Source organism: Rhynchophorus ferrugineus, unplaced genomic scaffold (assembly GCF_030347505.1).
Source record: "Rhynchophorus ferrugineus isolate W39M unplaced genomic scaffold, kcgeb_rfMv2 rfM4, whole genome shotgun sequence".
Classification (NCBI taxonomy): domain Eukaryota; kingdom Metazoa; phylum Arthropoda; class Insecta; order Coleoptera; family Curculionidae; genus Rhynchophorus; species Rhynchophorus ferrugineus.
The window spans coordinates 49,719,604-49,732,053 of record NW_027472583.1 but is presented as its reverse complement, the minus strand read 5'-3'; the positions used below and the strand labels follow the sequence as shown (position 1 = coordinate 49,732,053).

Sequence of the window (12,450 nt, the reverse complement as noted above, 5' to 3'; positions counted from 1 at the left end):
ATATTTAATCTCTATTTGTTGTTAGAATATTTGGTCTTTCATTTAAAAGCTTTATTCAAAACATTTGATTGATTTTAGTCACATCAACCTCTTGGATTATTTAGTGACTGGACCTACAGCTTAACGTGAGCTCCAAGAACCACGGTCCTCGGCATTAAGCCTACTGACTGGCGAATCAAGGCGAGGAAATCGTCCCAGAAGACTTCCGGTCATACCCAGCCTGGTTACTGGCGTGACTGGGATCATTTTCCTTGTCGGATTTTACACTCTTCCCTAGAACAATCAAAAACATACCTTTTACGGCCATTCCCCAGCAGGATTCGAACTTGCGACTATCGCAATAATGGAGGACCATCCTGTTGCCTTTACCACTGCACTACCAAGCCGGATCCGTATTATTCAGATGTTTTATCGAGATCCAAAAATAATAATAATTTAACAGATATGTCAAAACCATTCTAATCTCGTTCTTTCGATCTGTTCCTTAACCGTGCACTAATTGCTGTATGTTAAATGAATGACTTCATTTACAATGCGATCTTGGTCGAGAAACATGCAGATTTTGCCTTAAACATCGCATTTGAAAGACTTCAAGCTTACAGGTGTCAAACTGTAAGAGTGTTCAAGTCTCGGAGCCGTATAGACGGATTAGTAAGATAAGCGTCCGAAAGAGGTCGATTGATCGAAGTGATCTTCAAATTACCGGATCTCGTTGATTTACAATAGTAGGCGATCCGTCAGTTGTTAGTACTTTGGTATTTTCTTCATTCATTCTTAAGGTATGGCCATGATATGGTTCCACAGTGTGAACTATACCATGAAGAATGTTATAAGCCTTAAGATATGTATCAGCGAATTTACCAAATCATCAAATAGGGTATTTTTAAAAACTTTTCACGGAATGACTTCATTACTATGTTGATAAATGGTGAACAAACGACATCTCCTGGGAAAAGACAGGTTCAGATCTCAACAAATGAATTTGACATTTCACATTTGCGCTTCATGCCGCGAATTGAAATCTTTAGCCAGAACATAATGAAAAACTTCTTGTATTGAGTCGTCTTTAGACGTAGCCACGTTTGAAATAATATGTAAATGGTTTGATTGGGATGACTTTACTCTTGCCTATGAAGAATTAATGTTTTTTATCTAATGTGATGAAATAATAAAAATACATGATATAAAAGTAAATTCGTATATACAAGACTACTGAATATTTTTATTCAGACGGGGGTATGGTTATATCTCGTAGATTTAACCACAATTGATGTCTTGTGAACTTTCCAGAATTCGCCAGCTTATACCACCAAGCCTCCATAAATGATATATTATAATATAACATACCAATGCATATATATATATATATATATATATATATATATATATATATATATATATTTTTTTTAAGAAGTAAGTCATTTATTTGCTTAAATAAATAGGAGTTGGTTTTAATGTTGAAATATATTATGAATAATATTGAAATAAATTTTTCCAAATATTTCTGAACATTAAATATATGAGACTAATTTAAGGTTAAATAATACAAAAAATAATTGAAAAGATAAATTTATTCCTTAATATTAGCAAAGTCTGCTTAAATAAATACAAAAAAATGACAAACCTACAAATATATAAAATCTGTTTAGGTTTACAAATATTGTAACCTTGTATATATATATATATATATTGCTTGTTTTCTAGTTTCCTCTCATAATTTCTTAAAAAATTTATTATCAATTTTTCTCTCTGAAATATATTAAATAATATACATAAACCTTATAGTTAATAACACAAATTCGCTTACAAAAATTCTGCTTGCTATCAGTAGATAGTGCAGCGCGTTGATTCATTAAATTTATGGTAAATCAAAAATAGTTAGAATCTTATATCTACAAAAATATATTTGTATAATTAAATGTATATTTAAAAAAAAACGTTTTGGATGGAATACTTTCACATTAAAATATTCGTTTTATAGCATGAAGGCAACATGTGGTTAGCGAAAAAGGGGGGAAATAGCAAAAATAGTACGTCAAATTGTTTTGAGCATCGGTTTAACGTCCACTGGTACTCCAGCGGGCTTTGCTTTGACGTATTTTTGGTCCGACTAACTTTACACAATAATAAATAGGCTAATAAATCTTATGCTAGATGACACAATAATGTTCTTTTGGTTGATGAGGGAAGGGCCCGTGCCGCGGAGGGCGATCTTAAATAAACACAGCCATTAGTTTTCGACTTGGTTTCAAGTTGGAGGCGGACCAGAAAAGCGCAAATGGGACGCCCCCCTGAGGCCCTCCCCCCAAAGAATAATAACTCTGGTATACTGTTACAAAAAAATTGAAATACAAAACAAAAATAAAATTTAACAAACGAGAGACAGGCAGCCGCCTTGGAGGCGGCACTCCTGCCATTATAAGCTGACCAGCTTGGGGGGTCCGTGCGAGTCGGGGGAGGCGACGTCGGTCATAGTGATCGGCATATTTCGCTGTTGGGAGCTGCAAGACGGCACCAGAGGAGCGCTGACGGGCGTCAGTCCTGTCCCTCCGCCCATCAGAGAGTCGAAGTTGAACACCATACCGGTAGAGGGCGTTGATATGGAGACGCCGGCTATTTCAGACACGTGCCTAGGTAAGGCCGATGCCGAAACATTAAGGGAATTAGGCCTGGGTGGTTTTGAGATTGGTAAAGCTGAACTTAACATCACCTGGAATAGACAGTAGCTGTTTTAGAAGCAGTTTCTCGATAGAAAATATAACTACCATATCACTGATTGTTCGTAAAAATATATTTACCTTTTTGGTGGGTGAAGGCTGTAAAAAAATATCGTCCATAGGTTCGATAATTTCTGTCTTAACCCTCTCGTGATTCTTATCATAATAAATATGATCGAATGGCTTGACGTCCGGAGGACTGTCAGTAGTTCGACGACATTGCCCCGAGGATTGGTGGCTTTCTATCAAATAATCTAGGCTATCTTTCATATCTTGCAACTGCCGGCGCTCTTCCAAGAGCTTTTGTCTTTTTTGTTCTAGCTCTTCAACCTCCTGAAAATCATAAGATTTTAATGAGTTATTGAATTACAAATAAAAGATTAATTTGGGACCGTTATAAAAGTGATATTTTAACATAGATTTGATTTTTAGGTTTATATATATTTTTTGTAATAATATTCTACAGTTCATCATATTAACTCCAAAAACCTATACTAACCATTATTAATGCGTTCGTATGATCCACTCTTCTTTTTCGACACCTGGCGGCCGCAGCTTTATTTCTCTCCCGTCTGATTCTCCTTCGTTCCTCCTCTTCAGGCGATAAATCGCTGATTTTGGTCGGTTTCCTGCCGCCCATGTTTCTACGGACCGGGCCTTGCGTCTTGACGATCAGAGGGGGCGTCGAGCCCGTGTTCGAATCGGAACTGGACTGAGACAGGCTGTTTTGCCAGATGGACGGTGACTTCGCCGACGGATTAACGCAGAGATCACCCGCTTCCGAAGCGGGTACGTACTGGTTATTGCCGATGGAGTGGACCAGCGGTGGAACGAAGCCTGCTTCGTTTTCGTGAGGTTCCGGCTTCGACTGCAGCTCGATGAAGGTTTGTTCGATGTTCCGTAAGGTGGTGGGGGTGAGGGTTGGCGTGGTTCTTGTCGGTACACCCGAGTTAAGTCCTTCTAGAGCTATGAACTGCAAAGAAAAAACAAGACGTTAAAAGAAATCTTATAATAATTATGACAGAGCAGAAACGAACATCGATACATTAAATTTTTCCCGCTTTATATAGTATTTGTTATAGAGAACGATAGGAAGTTAAGAGTAAAGGAGTATAGAAGAGCTATTACAATTATTAGTACTGATGATGTTTGGTGGGGTGATCTGTGGCATCACATCAAATCTTATAATAATTATGACAGAGAAGAAACGAAACATCGATTCATTCAAATATTTTCCGCTTTATATATTATTGGTTATAGAGAACGATAAAAAGTTAAGATTAACGGAGTTCAGGCTATTACAATTATTAGTACTGACGATGCTTGGTGGGGTGATCTGTGACATCAACAGTGGACACTCTCCATGATGATAGAAGATGTTGATAGAAGAGATGTAGTCTATCCAATAAAACAAGCAATGTACGTCATCAAAATGCCAGTCATGTCATAATGAGAAGAAAAACAAACATTTTACATTTTTAGTATTTTTTATTTCAAACTACATTTGGGATGGCTAACCATTCCACATTTGAGACGATTTTCTTTTATTAGAATTAATTAGTTGGTTTTGACGTTTTTCTGATTTTCGCGTCTTTAGTCTTGATGTATATACATTTGTTTTAAAAATAAACACCATAGATCTCTTTAATGACTTGTGAGTCGCCATCTGTTGGAGTTTATACGTAGTTTCATAATTTCAAAGAGTAAGTTTGATTCTAGGGTACAGTTTTATTTATATCTTAGTTTTAGAAATTATTTTCGTCTTGTATATTTAATTAAGTGTACTGCCATAATTTTATTGGTGTAATTGTTAATAAATACATGGTGATAATTAACGGAAGGAGACTTGGAAATTAGGTAGGCTTTTTTTGGTGGTATATCGAGATGAAAAAGCGATTCCCGACCGTTTGTTGGCAAGCGCCGTTACTTATCGAGGAAGTAGGTGTAAATTATAATAGAAACTCAAGGTCGTGCGTTTATCATGGTCCAGGTGGATCTGTCCACCTGGTCGATCCAAACAAACAAAAAAGCCGAACCAAAAAATCTGGCGTGAACGATAGAGCCTAAAAATAACCGGTGATGCGTGTTGTTTATTTTCTGTAAAATTAGCCGATGGTCGTTGCCAACGACGCCCGAAAAGGTCACATACACACACACGCGAGCTTATCGCTACTACCTGATGGTAAAGCAGCTCCTGGGCGAGGAAGTGAGTGATGTCGTTCTGGTCCAGATAGTCCATGGTGACGCGTGCGTTTGCGAGTGAGCTAGTGCGACTTTGAGGTCGAAGGGGGGATGATCGTGGTTTCGGAGCGAGGGCGAAGAGGACGCTCCGTCGTTTAAAGGGGGGGTCGTTCGTTCGTGGAGGGCGACGCGAAGAGGGCGAGCCGATCGCGGCGGTTTCGTGGCGGAGACTGGGGAGAACTGACGACGGGCAGCGGTACCGCGACCGGTCCCGACGCCTACGGACGGGCGAAAATAGCGTCCCGACGCTCGCCAAACCTGCGCCGCATCAGTTTATTTGCGTTCGGTTTGTTTTTGTCGTTTTCGCTCTAGCGACAGATCTCTGCTCTTTCTCGAGACGCGACGAAAGGTACCAAAATGCGATTGGGCGCATCTCTGGCGCAAAAAAATAAATAAAAACAAATTAAAAACATAGATAAATACAATTAAAGCATCTATAACATCTCCACCACTTGATCTGCTCCGATACGAAAGAAAGCCAGAAGATTTTCTTTCTAGATAGATAAAACGGCACATCTTTTGAAGGTCTTCTAGTTCGGAAGTTAAGTTGACTTTTTTCAGTGTATTTGTAGAAATACTGAACCAGGTCAAGTAGCATTAAAATGAAACAATATCTTGTTAATAAGACGGATGAATACGGTCGTAGTATTTTTCGTTAGACCTTATTCGGAGATCTGTAAATGAGACAAATATTGGCTAGTTATGCCGAAGAGCCTTTGAGACACGATCAACGTAACGAGAAATTGACTACAATCTTAACAAATCACAGACCTAGCGTTGGGAACTATCGACTACCGATAGTTTCAGTTGTTACTAGTTTTATACTGACTGGTTTTTAACGCTGTGGCGGTGCCGTTCTAGCCTTGTAACGTGCCGAATTTGTGTTTGCAATTTTTTAATTTTTGTAATAGAAGTCCTTGGAATTATATATTGGATAATTTTCAATATTTAGTAATGTAATAGAGTAAAAAGGAAAAAAAAAAGACAAATAGTAAAATACTTTTGACTGTATTTATCTTATCTTGCCAACTATTGGGTCTCTTTTTGCAACAGTTAAGTTGTTGATAAGGGTTTTTAAAATATTTGGGGATCATTATTTCATTCCTTTTTTTAATTTAAAGTAATACTAAAGTATAACATTAATTTTACACCGCCATTTGCCAATTTCAAATTATTTAAATGACCGACCTCTATAGCACAGAGATCCAACAATTATTTCCGTCCTTATCTCTCTCAAAATTAATACGGGAAGGAATTCGTGCATGTACACAAGACAGTTGAAGCGTACAGTTGATTGAATTAATAATTACTATTTTCAGTCGACTACTTTTTTGCCCGTTTTCAATCGATAGTTCCCAACGTTAGACAAAACTAATGTGCTGTACCGAGATAAATAACAAACATTATAATAAAAACAACATATTAAAATCTGAAGCAACATTTTTATATAATCGCCGTTCAAAGGAACGACACGTTCGACAATCTTTATCTCTCAAACGTGGTTTTATCGACACGAACACACCCGTTAAAAAAAAAACAAAAGAAACACGACGATCAAACGCGTGCTGTCACACACAAAAAAAAGAGAACAACGGACGCGGCTCGTAATTTGTTTGGTTATCAATAGGGCTGTGGCCGACTAAAAACATGGAGTGAGCCTTGAGGTTTCCTTTTCGATGCTCCTTGAATTCCCGGAAAAATACGTATTTATCAGTCGGCTAAAATAAACAAAGGAAACCGCCGCTAATAAAATAATTAAATATGTTCTTCCTATCTTATAAAATAAGTTGATTTACGGGGGCGAAGGAGAGAGAGACAGAAAAAAAGACAATCGAAAGTTTCGACGTGACCACCTTGATTTTGAACAACTGCACGTAACTTTTTTTTTCGGTTACACTTAACCGCAATTACGGGTAACTAATTTATCTTTTGTCTTACGAAAATTAGTCCATCAGAACGACTGGCGTTGGCGGTAGATAGTAAGAAGTTCGCGACGCGATTGGCAATTTATAAATGCCGATAATGTGAGGTAATAATTCAGTCTGTTAAAGCGAGAATTCTTACAGAAAATAGAACAATACTAGAAGGAAAAAAAAACAATTGAAATTCCGAGTTAGCGACATGGCCACCTTGATACCGAGCGATAAAGTTTCTTTTGTTCTAGATTTAAAACACCACGTTTGACGGCATAGTGGTTATTATTTTACCTTCGTCTTTAACAGTTTCTTTAATTTAGTCTCCAGATAGGCTGCATGATATCGAGCTTGGTTTGGTTTCTATTTGATTTGGTTATTAACACGTAGTACATTGCGTATAACAGGTCAAATGAAAAGTCCCCAGCCTACCATAGTAAAACACATTTTTTTGGCAAAATTAGTTTTTTTTATTCAACATAATTCCCTTCAAAGGTGATACACTGATTATAGCCACCCTCCAACTTTTAGATACCATTTTTGTAGTACGATTTGTGCTTTTCTTCAAAATAGGCCTCAGTTTTGGCAATCACCTCTTCATTCGACGAAAATTTCTTCTCAGCGAGCATTCTTTTGAGAATTGAGAACAGGAAATAGTCGCTGGGGGCCAAATCTGAAGAATGCGGTGGATGGGGAATCAATTGGAAGCCCAATTCATGAAATTTTGCCATCGTTTTCACTGACCTGTGACACGGTGCATTGTCTTGGTGAAGTAGCACTTTCTTTTTCTTCAAATGCGGCCGTTTTCTGGCGATTTCGCCCTTCAAACGGTCCAATAACGCTATGTAATAGTCACTGTTGATGGTTCTTCCTTCCTTTTTTAAGGTAATCAACGAAAATTATTCTACGCGCATCCCAAAATGCAGACGCCATAACAATTACAATAATTTATATTTAAACGTTAAAAACGTTGATTACTTTATCACACCTAACAAATCGTTAGTCTTTTTGTTGTCCTCGCCTACCAGATAGAAATGCTACGGAGCCCTGAAACACAATAGACCACACATACGTTGTTTTTGGAGTTTCCAATGCCAGCTGGGGCGTACGACGTATTCGCTCGAATACCAAACCATGCCGTTTTTCGATCAAGATATCGTGTAATTCGTTGAAGAAATCAATAACCTGAACGTTACTGACTGGGTTCGAAACATGTTTCGCTCAAATTTAATCTTGTTCGATGCTAATAATTTATATCGTCTAGTAGAATGAGTGTTTTTTATCGAAAATGAAGAAATTGCGTTTTTTAATCGTTTTATTGATAAAAACGACGGTATATATTGAATGTCATATGAATACTGTCATAATTTGGCCCAGAAAATTGTTTGAAGGACAAGAACAACTGGCCCATGATTATGACAAGGGTCTAGATCGAGGTACAAAATGGACTGGTTAATTCACTGATTAGGTAACTTATATGGAGCAAGCATACTCAAAACTGATTCACAGTAGCCCACTAAAACATATGAACATCTTGAATTACCCGAGAAGATATTAATTGTTTGGATTTAGATCGAAGAACAATACTGTGGAAAAACTTCCAAGACAGGTTCATTCAGTGAATAGATAAGAGTATCTCTAATGATCGTTTTAGGAGACTGCTTTCTTTCTTTACATGTTGCAAAAATACATTTTCTTTGAGCTTTACTCTTTTTGGGATAAGGCTATATTTAATTTTTTTCTATTATTCCTGGATATTTTAAAACCTATTTATCAATTATTGTTTAAGTGACATTTAAAAAAGAAATAACAAAGGTACGTTGACATTAAAAAGTTTTATGTTTATTTAGCATTTATTACAGGAGACAACTGTTATTTCAACCTCATGATTACTGCCTTCAGATCTAAATACCATCAGAAAATATTTTTAAATTAATATATCCAAAAGATAATTAGATATGATACAGATAAAAAAGACTATGTGGCTTTAATTTAATTTCAAAGAACACTTAAAAATAAGATTGACTTGGGACTATTTCCAATTTTCCCGAAAATCCGCTGTCTGAGTTGCAAAATTGGCGCACACATTTATTTATTGCTGCATCTTTAGTTCCATCTGGGAAGCAGGTTGTCGAACACTTGGCAAACATTGACACAAACAAGCAATCGTATAAAAAGCAAACATTTCTCAAAGATAATCTGACGAAACGATATGTTTTAATTTTTTTCAAGATCAAATTTACAACCTATTTATCTTTTACAATTCTAGTCACATTCAATGTTTTTAAGAAATATACATATCTCTATAATACACCAATTAATAAAATATCGGTATTTTTTAAACATCTATGATATCCTAGTTGAATATCAATAGCGTGAATCAAATATGATAATTATTTTAAGATAAAATCGAATCTATCTCCCGATATTAAAATTGGTTATTTTCAACATTGGACTGAAGTGCCGTAATTAAAAATCTGTTGCACCACATCCGCAGAGTCGCTTCATTTGACGTCAATCTAGTCGTCTGTGCTGTTTTTATTTAATCCATTGTTAATTCTGACTGTTCACCAATAAATATGAAAAATTTGGGTTACCACAAATGATGTAAAATGTCGGGACAATGATTTAGATCGAATTACATACAATCGAGGAAATATACACAAGACTGGTTTATTTATGGACTCCTAATCAAAATTAACTACAGATAACAAGTCACTCAACATATAATAGATAACAGTTACTTCAACAATCTCATTTTGAAGGTTTTCTTTCATTAACATGTAAGGAGAAATTATTTTTCTTTAACCTCTTCTCTTCTCGCTATAAGGTTTCATTGGTTAAATAATGAAAATTCCTTTCACTGACATGTATTTTTTTAACATTCCTTTTTTAATAAACAAATTAAAATATTTTTAATTAATGTGTATCACAAAATTGAAATACATCATTGACTTGCTGATGTTGAAGCATTACCGAGAACCGGATATCACATACAATTTTTCATATTAACGTCAATTTTATTTTATTTCTTTATTACAATTTATTTTAATGTATTCTGCGGTTCCAGTGACGTTCGATATGACGAGATGGGATGGGATGGGATTGTCTTTATATACGTAAAAAATAAGCGTCACAATTGGTTATGACAAAGCCACAATAGTTAAAAATATACAACGCTTCTGCTAGATTATAAATTAAGATTTTGTTATAATTGGCTGTGGTACGGAATGTACTTCTAATAAATACCACTAGTGACTTTTTAACGTTTCTATAAATATACTTTATGAAAGTTATGTATATTTATATATTGATTGATACTGTATATTTTCGGCTGATTAAGACAATTTTACTTCATTCAGATTTATTGTTATGTGTGATGATCAACAACTAAGAATTAATACATATATTTACATATAGAATATACATATTATAGAACTAAGTATGGGCTGCAATTTTAGAAATGCCTTAACAGAAAAAATAGAGACAGACTCCTCAGATTTCTACGAGTAAAGTTAAGTGTAGATCTTTACTACAGCCTATACATTGTTATTTGTAAATGTATGTATTTTCTGTCTTTTTGTCGCTGCGACGGATGTTGTCATTTCGCGACTATACATTAGTACGGTGGGCCAGCAAGGGACTAAAAACATATATATACAAAACAAAAATGAACACAAATACAGGACTACAAACACAACCATAACGAAGTAGAGGCTCTATCCAGACAGCATACATCAGCACCCATACCGAAGTGGTAATGGCTAGTTGGTCAGTAACACTTAACTTAACATGGGCTAGATTCTATGGAGAAAATTGATTTCTCGTAGAAATCCGAGGAGTCTGTCTCTATTTTTCTGTTAAGGCATTTCTAAAATTACAGCCCATACTTAGTTCTATAATATGTATGTTCTATATGTAAATATATGTATTAATTCTTAGTTGTTGATCATCACACATAACAATAAATCTGAATGAAGTAAAATTGTCTTAAGTCAGCCGAAAATATACAGTATCAATAAATATAGCAAAATAGTAATCGAAGAATTGAATGATCTTTTCTTAGACCAATCCAATTCTTTCATCAATTAAGATATGGTGACAAAAAACATGTAAACATGCGTTATGCAAAGGAATCATTTAAAAATAATATGTACTTTGAAATAACTTTAAAAAGAACTAAACATGATATAAAAAAATTCCAGTTGATTACTACAAAAATATATTTAACCGTATAATATTTTTATATATAATATTTTTTATAATGTGTTTTATAACCTATAACAGCAGCCCAACACGTAAAAGTTCTTTCACTCAACTGTCTATTATGACAAAACCACCTGATCATTTATTAAATCATGATAGTAATACTTCTAATATATATCAGGGCCATTCAAATTGATTTTATTTTCGTTCAAAAATATTACATGACGCTATTTTTTCACTAAGATATTTTCCTGTGAAAATTGTAAGCGTTCTTTATTACGTTATTCGTTATTAAAGGCGGTTTCGGTACAACTTTCTTCCTTCTTAAATACACAGCATCAAGGAGGCGTAGAACATTTCTTACATTTGTTTTTATGTTTTTACCCTTAGGAACCAATAAGTAAGCGATCTCTTAGTAATGTTTACATGAATACATTGACTAACCGTCTTCAATAGCAGAATCCAAAAGCTAAAAATTTATTTTTATTAAGAGTTGTAATAAAATATCAATATTTTATTATTATATTAAAAAAGCTACAAGTAATAAATACTTTTAGATTATCAATAAAAGGCGAATAAGAGTACTAGATGATCCACTAGCAAGAGAAAAATACAAGAGGTGCAACTACTAGAGAAATTGAGTACTCTAGCTGTATTGACATGGTAGGTTTTTCTTGTTCTGTTTGTTTAAAATAATTATATTTTAATAGCATTCTTTCTAAAATTGGTATAACCCAGGCCATCTTGTTTTTCTATAACCAAAAAATTTCTTATAGTATGTTTCTGTTGAATTACAGTATTGAACTCTTTCAAAATACATACATTAATAAAGTATAATTATGTAGATGATACATTGGAAGTCAAGAGGCAACACTTTATTATTATTAGATCTATTTGCGAACGAGGTTAATTTTTGCCAAATATCAGCAACTAAATAGGTGTCAAGCCAATATTGTAAGGGCGACACCACCAAAATGTCGTAAAAGTTTCAAAGGTAACAAACATCGACCTTCGCCAAAACCAAGTAAAAAACTAAAAAACTGAATATCGAACGACACCCGAGGCGGGTGATCGGAACCGAACCATTCATCACGAACCGCTGCATCATCGCGGCCCAGATGAATGAAGACACGCTTTACTATTCGGAGCACTTCGTGGTATTGGCGGTGACTCAACCTCTCGGAACCCGACGCTAAGGTATTTGCTGCTTCCTGAAATTTTCCTTTTTTGTTGCCCCTCTAGTCAGGCCGGCCGCCGCTCACCGCTGGCGACACGAGCCCGATCAGCGCAATTGGTGAAGGTCGTTCGTTTCACGCTTCTGAAGGTTCTCAAGGGTACCCCGCCACCGAACGGGTACCGCGGTCCCCGCGAAA

General features: G+C 35.5%; 1 protein-coding gene and 1 long non-coding RNA gene across 4 annotated transcripts in view; both read right to left on the bottom strand.

Moving 5' to 3' along the window:
- Window positions 1-1,553: 1,553 nt before the first annotated feature.
- Window positions 1,554-12,450, bottom strand: part of kay (transcription factor kayak) — a 68,919-nt gene continuing 58,022 nt past the window's right edge. For 2 of the 3 annotated variants that reach the window (XM_076404175.1, XM_076404176.1), the window contains exons 2-4: window positions 3,217-3,690; window positions 2,799-3,050; window positions 1,554-2,710 (exon numbers count right to left, since the gene is read on the bottom strand). In XM_076404175.1, coding sequence (XP_076260290.1) covers window positions 2,417-2,710; window positions 2,799-3,050; window positions 3,217-3,690 — 1,020 coding nt within the window. In that variant the 3' untranslated portion in view covers window positions 1,554-2,416. Of the gene's footprint in view, window positions 2,711-2,798; window positions 3,051-3,216; window positions 3,691-4,893; window positions 5,595-12,450 lie in introns of those variants that run through there. The other variant, XM_076404177.1, reaches the window with a different exon arrangement.
- LOC143196485 (uncharacterized) lies at window positions 6,040-10,505 on the bottom strand. The gene is made up of 3 exons (XR_013005754.1): window positions 8,403-10,505; window positions 6,247-8,343; window positions 6,040-6,148 (listed from the first exon to the last, which is right to left on the bottom strand). It is a non-coding gene; the product is annotated as an uncharacterized LOC143196485 (long non-coding RNA).